Source organism: Alligator mississippiensis, chromosome 3 (genome assembly GCF_030867095.1).
Source record: "Alligator mississippiensis isolate rAllMis1 chromosome 3, rAllMis1, whole genome shotgun sequence".
Taxonomy (NCBI): Eukaryota; Metazoa; Chordata; order Crocodylia; family Alligatoridae; genus Alligator; species Alligator mississippiensis.
This window is the reverse complement of record NC_081826.1, coordinates 23,052,649-23,062,629: the sequence shown is the minus strand read 5'-3', so window position 1 is coordinate 23,062,629 and position 9,981 is coordinate 23,052,649. Positions and strand designations below refer to the sequence as shown.

The following is a 9,981-nucleotide window of genomic DNA, read 5'->3' as shown; positions in this document are numbered from 1 at the left end:
GCAGGAGGAGCTAGCCCTCCAGTGGGCATTATGATCTAGTAGAAATTATGGAGACCTAGTGGGACTCCTCACATGACTGGAGTGTAGCTATAGAGGGCTACAACCTGCATAGAACGGACTGGGTGGGGAAGAAAGGTGGTGGCATTGCTCTTGATGTGAAAGCGCAGTATACCACCTTTCCAGGGTAGGTGATTGCATCACCTCTGGCAGGAGCTTATTCCAGTCTGGACACCCGGACTGTGAAGAAATTTTTCCTAATGTTGAGCCTGAATCCATCAAGGAGACTGGACAGGCACCTTGCTGGGGTCACCTGTCCCCAGTTGTCTTTCCTGCTTGGTGCAGGGGGCTGGACCCGATTATCTTCCAAGGTCTCTTCCAGCCTTACAATCTATGAGTCTATGAATTGTTTTCCCCACAATCTGTAGACAATTTGCTTTTGATAAACTTTACGCACACAAGCAACTGAATCCCACAATAGGTAAATCATATAAAACTGTTTATTAACTTTTGGAACAGTTGGTTTTAAAAAAAAAAAGCCTTCCTATCAAACTTTTTTCTAGAAGTAGCATCATTCTGAGGACTCAAAAAGAAAAAAAAAAGAAAGAAAAAAAAATACTTTAACAGAACCATTTTATAATAGTAAGGTGTATATGATGTAAACTCCAGCCAACAGTGATAAACTGTCACAAAGTAAAATCCCAACATCTAAATAGAAATCAGGAGTACAAGTAGAAAAAAAAAAAAAAAAAAAAGAGCCGTGATGGTTTTCACCTGTATTGCCTGAGTGTTTAAAAACTAAAGTTTTAAATAAAATATTTGCTGGATATGTAATATTAAGTACAAAACTGTATAAGCCATAAGTAATGACATTTCAATTCACTCACCATTTTAAGTCCCAGATCTTGGTTAATCTAGTAATATTATTTTGATATGGATTCATGAATTGAGTGTTGAGTATTTTCAGGAAAATTCACTTTAACAGGAGTATACGCTCACATAAGCAGCTTCTGATATCTTTAACCTTTTCTTTCAAAAGTGTACTCCTAATTTTGTTATATTTAATGAAAAAGCTGCCTTTGTCAAAATAATTTGCAAAACTTTATTTTATTTTAAAAGCCTGATTACAGGACAAAACATGCATTAAGTTTCCTGCTAAAATTCCAGAAACATAATTGCAGAATGCGATTATATTCAAAAGATTATGTCCATAATAAATATCTGCAGCTTAAAAGCAGCTTGGAATTTTAAGATTTTTAGTATCTGAAAAGGGAAAATATCTATGTACTAGTCTTAAAATTCTGACATTACACTGTAATGGTTAAGGAAAGGAATAGCTCAACCAAAGATTATAGGAAAGCCTTTGTCTTCCCAGGAGGTCTACGCTGAGTTATACAATATTGCCCTGGAAACAGTGCTTCATCAGAGGTCTGGCAGTCGGCTTCTGTTTAAAACATACTTTGACTCATAACATTCTTCAAAGGCTTAAAACATAATTGAATCTGGCAGTACACATGGACAGCATGATGTGCAAGGGGTTGCCAGTGGACATGGGGCCCTTACACAAAGGGCTGTTTTCTTTGCTTAAAAGGGAAGGAGTGGGAGGTGGGGAGAACAGTGAAACAGAAACTGACTCAGAACCAGAAAACATCTCTCTGAATCAGGTTCATTTCAGCAACTGAATACGCACCTAGAATGCTTCAAAATTTGGATTTTGAAAGCTTCTGAATTGCAAAGACAGTTAATACATCTACATTTTTCATACAAAAAGATAGAGGCTTTAGTTATATACATCCTTCAAAATGTTCCATCAGCTTTCTGGCTTCAGTCCTTGGGCTGCTCACTTCAGTCTGAAAGCGATGGAGAACGAATTGACCGCCCACTGGCTGGGCTATTGGAGAAACCAAAGGGCTCCTTGTCTTTCTCTTTATTGTCATGCTTATGTTTATGCTTATGTTTATGTTTGTGTTTTTTCTTCTTTTTCTTGTGTTCGTGGTGATGGTGGTGGTGATGGTCACTATGTTTTGAGGAGTTTGATTCTTTACTAAAGATAGAGAGCGGAGTTGCTGAAACTGGATGCATGTTGATTTCTCCAGAAGACTGTTCCTTACCTAAGACAAAGATACAATTGAAAATTCATTTTTAAAATAATTTAAGTTAGCTTGCACAATTTATCAAATCAAGGAGAATAAAATTACTGCTAAAGTACTAGGAAGAATCGTCTCCTTCATGTATATTATGCAAAAGTCAAGTCTATTAATATGCTGGTACTTTTGAGCGTTTATACACGTGCCCCAGGAGTGGAGGGTGGGGAAGGGGGGGGGGACACTTTTAATTAAAACGGCTCTGAGAGCCACTATAATTAAGTAAGCACCCAGAGCATCTCATGCATCAATGTCCCCATGCTTCAAAATGGCCGTAGGGGTGTTTTACCTAAAGCTTGTTTGACGAGTTTTAAATAAAGCACCCCACCACAATGGAAGCTATTACCACAATGGAAGTTAGTACCACTCCAGCAGACTTGAGTCTGCTCTGACGTGCTGTCATTAAAGCGTGTCAGAGCAGCTTCTTGCTCATGTATAGGCACCCTTTGGTTTTCTGGTATTCCCAGATAAGCCCCTAAGCCTTATTTTAGTTTCTACACTAGTGCCTTAATTTTTAGAAGTGTACTTCAGAAATGCTAATCCCTGCAATGAATGGTACAATTGTTTTCCAGATGACTAGTGAACATGTATAGAAAGAAGTGTAAATCATACTAAAACAGACTCGATTTGAAGCAGTTTAGAAGCCTAATATTCTGTATGAAATAAACAACTTGACTGCTTATGAGAATTTTTTTGATACTATGTTAAACAATGGACAGAAATAATAAGAGGAAAGAGTTTTGTTAATTATGAAGGAATAAACTATAGCAATATACAAATCTTTTCATGCTAAAGAGAAAAAATGAGTTACCTGATTCTTTCAAAATAAATGGTGCATCATACAAGCACTTTTTTAAATTTATTGAAAAACACATTCAAAAGGTTACAGAAACACATTTCAATGAGACAGCTATAGCACAGAGTACACATTAACTTTACGTATCAGGATTTCACATTTTTAATTAATACATAAATTAGTGGATATGGGCTATTTTTACCAGCAAGTTGGTTGTAGAATTGTTTCAACTAAGTAAGACTGACAAGTACTTATGGAAATATTGAAATACTTCATTTCTTAGTCATTCATCCTAATAACCAGGGAAATGAATGCCTAGGGTCACAAAACGATTCACACACGATCAAACACCTGTCCAAATTTCTCCTCTGCATGAGCAGATTTAAATGTTTACTACCTCCAAGGAATGCCCTAAAGATCACAGATTGGAAGGTTCTCTGGTGAGCTGCTCTCACTTTTTTAAATTTGTTTCAGCTTGCATGCACTAGTTACATACCCATTGATCCAAATCTCTGAATACACAGTGGATTTGAACTATGATGACCTGTGTTTCTCTGCAGAGCAACGTAACCACTTCATTACCAAGTCTGAATCTTGATTTGCACCCTCTCAAGTAGGGAAGGCAATATAACCTGCTTCTCTGATCTCCTGAGTGAGTTACTTTTAGTATGGAACTAGTAGGTAACAGGTGTTGCAAATGTAGCCCTTCATTTCTTTGGCTCCAAAAAACATTTTTATGATGTATTTTTGGTCAAATGACAATTAGTACTTTTTTTATATTTCAATGACATTTAAAAAAATCTTTATTTTGAGTAGATTCTCCCCAATTTTATTTTATTTTATGCATTTTTATTTTGTTTCAGTTCGGGTTTTTTTAAGGAATCAATTATTTGAGCAGCCTTAGTAGCGAGGCCTCTAAGCAGATATATGCCCATTCATCAAGTCTGCAGTAAATTTTGAAATACTTTTTTCCATATCAGCAGCATTTTACAAAACTGCAAGTTTGCCTTTCTTGCACAGCATGATTTCTCTGTACCCTGTTGTACAGGGAAAACTATCAGGCAATGCCCCTCCTGGTAATCTTGGGCACCTATACACATGCAGTGAGGCAGCTCCGAAGCGCTGTAATTACAGTGTGTTGAAGAAGACTTGATTATTCGAGTCCGCTGGAGTGTGGCAATTACCACACTCCAGCAGATTCCAGCATCATGTGCATCAGCGTCCCCACACTGAAAAGTAGCGGCAGGGGTGCTTTAACTAAAGCTTGTTTGATAAGCATTACTTAGAGCACCCCTGCTGACATTTTTCAGTGCGGGGACACCGATATGCATGATGCTCTTGGAGCTGCTGTAATTAAAGCCCCCCCAACACTCCCAGAGCACATCTATAAATGCCCCCAATTTCTCAGAAGTCAAAAGATTTCAGGAAATAACTTTGGTTGAAAGGTGAAAAACTTCAGAAGCTCAACCTGCTTCACGTCCAAGAGAAAATTAAGAGTCTACTTGGTCATCTGTATGTACATACAAGGGAAGAAGATTTCAGATAGTAAAGGCTACCTAACAGAGCTGAAAAAGACACAATCCAATATTTGGAAACCGGAGCTAGAAATTCAGGAAAGAAAAAAGCCACACATTCTTAATACCAATGGTAATTAACCACTGGAACAACTTACCAAAAGACATGCTGGGCTCTCCATTGTCTTTAGTCTTAACATCAATATTTATGTCTTTCTAAAAACATGTCTCACTAAACCACAAGATGTGAACATGATGCAGGAATTACTGGATGAAATTTTATTACTTATATTATCCAGAAAAATCAGACTAGATGATCATAATGTTCCTATCTATACTTAAATTCTATTAACATTTTACAAACTTCAATCCTGTATTTCCCAGACTACATGGATTTGTTATGTTACTATATGTAAATAGGTACCATGAGAATTCAAATGTCTTTAATTTGTTATTATATGAACTCAACATATTATGATATATACATGATGAGCACAAGCATAGACTAAAAGCATTTACTGCTGGCCTTAATGAAGCATCAGCCACATCCCTTGGCAATCTACCCTTGATAGATTTAGTGCGCATCCCAAAAAAAACGAGCATGATGTGCACAGCAAAAATGTAAGAGACTGAATTATTACTATATTTGTAACTGCTCGATTTCTGATTTTATTTCTCTCAAATAATTTCCCTCTAAATCTCTACCACTTCCTGAATCCATTCCTGTAAAACCTACATAATTTCTAAGCATTTTACCAGATGATCGTTCCTTCCTCAAACTACAAACATTTGAAGTAACTGTTATAATATGAAACTTAGTTCAATGAAAAACACACATCCAAACACAGGCCATTAGATCAGTGGTGATAGGTGGAAGTTGCACCTTAAATAAGAGAACAAGGTATTTTATAAAACACTGCACTGACAAAACGTAACACCCATATTAAAAGTGATTTATTGTCACAACCCATTTTAGTAACACAAACACTAGAAGAAAGAGGGTACAATATGTAACCACATATTTCAAATACTCCCAAGACTAGCTTCAGCTCTGAGATGCTGAAGGAGAGGGATTTCCAGACCATGTTTTTGTCTAATAACTTACGTTACATTTCAGGACAGATGCCAGAACATATTTCATAGTCTCCCAAATGTGGGAAATGAACACAGTAACCACCCAAGAGTGATGGCAAAAGTCCCTGAATGACATTAGTGTTCTACCATTAGGGGCATATGAAAGATTAGCTAAGCAGAGCACGGTAAGTCTGTCACTTATTCTCTAGTCTCATTTTGTTATTTAAAAATATTAAGTCTTAATGTTACGATGGGTGGAATAAATCCATACAAAGTGTTAGGCCTGTATCACCAATGCAAAAGATATATATGAGTTTCCAGGGAGCTAGTAAAAATAATTCTGAAGTGTGCTCCAAGTTTTTCAATGTGTAATAGCTCAGATGGTGATGATAATGTTAAACATGTTGACATTTTAAAGTATCACTACTCACAGTACATAAGAAAGGAAGCATTGTTAGAACGATCTGCATCAGCATTCCCAAGATATGTGCATTTTGGGTGTATCCCTGGTGCAGGGCCATGGAGAAGAAAGGCAGGTGGCATTAATGTCTAGCCAAAATGTATACATGACATGGCCCCAAATGTAATCAGCAGCAGACAGGTGGGAACAAATGTTTTTGTTTGAAAAGGGGCACCTTTTTCATTGTTCAGGATATGATGAGATCACGAGCTGCCAATTGGACAGCTCTGATCTAAGGGCAAGCACGTGTCTGTCCCATGAGCCCCAGTAGCTGCCAGTCCTACTGTGGGAGAGCAGCACACTACCAGTGCAATCCAGGGGCCAGGAGGACTGCTTACCACCAGGCTGCCTGGGGCACAGGGGATCACATGGACCTGGTTCAGCAAGGGGACTTACCCCACAGTGTACTGCCTGGGACCTACATACCACCACTGCACAGCCCCTGGCCATGTGGAAGCTGGGCAGCTGTGAGATAAAGTAATCCTATTATCTAACACCTTTGTTCATTTTTCAACATTAGATTTCAAATATCCAGCATTGCTATTTTACTTCTAAAGTTGATACCAATTTCTGAAGGGCATAACCATCACAGTCTAACCAGCAAACTCAATTAGGAAATATGACTGCTATACACATGAGAGCAGAAATGCATTGACACGTTATAGCCTGTGATAAAAGGAAGGCAATCATTAGTGTAACTGGGGCTGCAAGTGGGGCACCTGCCCCAGGCACCAAGTCAGTGGGATCACAGAATGGCAGCACCCCCAGGGAGTCTGTGCTGCTGTCGCTGCTGCCACCAAATGCACAGACACTGTGCTGCTGCTGTAGTAGCAATGACCAGGACAGATAGATAATGCCATGGTAGCAGCATTCAAGGACTTTCTTTGAGTCCCCAAAGGAGGGAAGACTCTTGCCTCCTGCCCACTTCTTCCCACACCCTACCCCCACCCAACCAGTACTCCTAAACCTCTAAGGCAAACCGTGCTAGTTAAGCCTCTGAAACCAATGAAGAAAAAAACTAGATTAGGTAATAATATTTTCATATGCTTCTTATATACTTTCAATACTGAGCCAGTTGGTTTCTCAGCCACTGAATCAAACAACATTCACTGCCTTCATACAGCTACTTGACTGCCATTTTATACTTTTTCAAACCATAACAACTCCTCAAAAGACACTATATTTGATATTGTCAAACAGTGCTTTGAAGCTGACACAAACATCAAATGCACTTGTGCTGGGGACAGCATTGCAAAAAGTCATCCAACCTACTGAATTAAGATACCTGTAAAATGGACCTCATTATGGTAATAAAAAGAATACTGGTAGTTCAAGTACCACAACCCCCCCCCCCCCCCCCCCCCGAGAAAGATCAATATTTCATAAACAATTCCTTTTTTGTCTCCAGGATTCTCAGTGACTGACATTTACTGAAGGCACATATTAGTGATGAAGCAGTTTAGCTGAGAAGGGCCAATTCTTTCAAAGGCCACCACTATCACTCCTATAACGACTGGAGGAGGACTGCTGCAGAGACAGCATGTTCCTTCTGTGCACAAGACATAATAGCACAATACAATAAATACGGGGTGAGCCCAGTAGTTTTCTTCTAAAGTGGTTACTAACATTCCTTGAAACAGAATACATGTCAACCTGATTATCCATTTTGCATCTTCCTCTGTTTTGGATGTACAGTTCCAATATAATGATTGTTTTTTCTGTGTTCCAAATAGTTGGATAGGTGTTTAGAATTAGATGGGATTTCAATAATCATAGAACAGACTAGAAATTTGTAAAACACCTAGTCAGCCCACTGGAATGCTACAAAGAAGGTAGATATGATAGGAGAGAAACAGCATTTATAAAAATATAGATCTTACACACTAACTTCATTTTTAAATATATATTTAAAATTATTATTTGATTTTAATTTTACCGTGATAAGCTTTAAAGTAACCTGTTTTTTGCCAAAATTAAAACTCTCATTTGTGAGACCACGATAATATCTAGTCGTAAGTTGCCAGACTAGTTTAATATCCCTGAAGAATGAATATTGAGTGGCTACTAGGTGCCATGGTCTTAATTTATCCATTCACTGATCCCTATTTTTCTTTTACTTTGCACAAAACCTTTGAGGATCAGTAAAATGATGTCACCTCTAGACCTTTACATTCAGACAAAGCTATGTCAGCTTTCTTGAAAGTGCTCCGAGTTTCTGATATCTTATCGAGTCTGTGGCAAAACATCCAATACTTATGAAACCGTTTGCTTACAGAGAGAGCACTGTTCCAAGTCAACACTCGCTTACAGTGACCTATTCCACATCTGATTTTCTGAATGCCTACAAGACAGCACCAAGCTCCCAAACCGGAAGAATTAAAAGTTAGGCTGAAAAGCCTTTCCTTTCAGGCCACAGATATGCCTGAGGAAACCATGATGTTTCAAACACCTTAAGATCAATCACAGCTGGGAAGGAAAGTCAAGGCATCAACATACAGCTATGCTGGCCTTTGATCAATTTCTTCTTGCACTAAAACAAAACCTGCTAGTGCACCAGTATCACCTCCTGAACTCGAGCTCCAGCTCCTAGTTCATAGAAGTCCACAAGACTACAAGGTCTCAAACCTCCCAATGATTGTAAGTATATTTCCTTTCTCCATTTCTTTTTTGCTTTCTATTTAGTTGAGACAACCTGGTCTCTTTAATTTTAAGCTGTGTGCATACGTTTATAGGAGCACCAATGTTATCCACCAAAAGATTCCCCAAATGTAACCAGCCATAAAACAAAGTCTGAGAAATTTGCATTCAGGTGTATTTCTGATTTTGTAAAGAAAGGATTGGTTACCCCACAAGAAATTAAATCAAAGGAGGAAATTTTTTAACTGACTCAGAGTTTGAGATACACAAGTGAAACATTTAATTTCAGTATGCAAATATTTTATTAAGATCTGGATATGACTTACTTGGGAAAATTCTTTATTTGGGGTTTTAACTAAATAACCTCCTAAGAGACCCTGTTCTAATATTACCAGCACTATGTAGTATTAAACTGGTAATTTAATTTGGTCATTTATTCTCAGTTCAATATCAATTTTAACCTATCAATTTGACTTTGATCATAGAACATTAAGGAAGAGCGGAAGGGACCTCAGGAGGTCATCTAGTCCAATCCCCTGCTCAAAGCAGGACCATCCCCAACCAGATTATCCCAGCCAAAGCTTTGTCTAGCCAGGTCTTAAAAGCTTCCACAGATGGAGCCTCCACCACCTTTCTGGGTAACCTGTTCCAGTGTTTAACTGCCCTTCTAGTGAGAAAAGTCTTCCTAATATCTAACCTAAACTTCCCTTGCTGCAGCTTGAACCCATTGCCCATTGTTCTGTCATCTACCACCACTGAGAACAGTCTAGCTCCATCCTCTTTCGCACCCCCACTTAAGATAGCTGAAGGCTGCTATTAAATCCCCTCTGAGTCTCCCCTGCTCTAGACTAAATAAGCCCAATTCCCTCAGTCTTTCCTCATAAATCATGTCCCCCCCCCCCACCATTTTACTGTCCTCCTCTGGACTCTCTCCAGTTTGTCCACATCCTTTCTGCAGTGGGGATCCCAAAACTGAACACAGTACTGCAGATGTAGCCTCATCAATGCTAAACAGAGGGGAGTAATCACTTCCCTTTACCTGCTAGCAACACTCCTGCAAATGCAGCCCAGTAAGCCATTAGCATGCTTTACAGTAAGGGCACACTGCTGGCTCATGTTCAGCTTGTTGTCCTCTGTAACTCCCAGGTCCTTTTCTGCACAGCTGCTGCCCAGCCAGTCAGCCCCTAGCCTGAACTGGTGCATAGGACTGTTCCATCTTAAACGCAGGACTTTGCACTTGTCCTTCTTGAACCTCATGAGATTCCTTTTGGTCCAATCCTCTAATTTGTCTAGGTCACTGAATCCTAGCCCTACCCTTCAGCGTATCTACTACTCTTCCCAGGTTGCTGAGGGTGCACT

At 39.0% G+C, this 9,981-nt stretch overlaps 1 protein-coding gene across 2 annotated transcripts in view; it reads right to left on the bottom strand.

The window, feature by feature from the left end:
- Positions 1 to 479: 479 nt before the first annotated feature.
- The window catches only part of TAF2 (TATA-box binding protein associated factor 2), a 92,442-nt gene continuing 82,940 nt past the window's right edge, over positions 480 to 9,981 (bottom strand). For both annotated transcript variants that reach the window (XM_006263352.4, XM_019495752.2), the window contains one exon: positions 480 to 2,108. In XM_006263352.4, the coding sequence (XP_006263414.1) occupies positions 1,843 to 2,108 (266 nt within the window). In that variant the 3' untranslated portion in view covers positions 480 to 1,842. The remainder of the gene's footprint in view (positions 2,109 to 9,981) is intronic.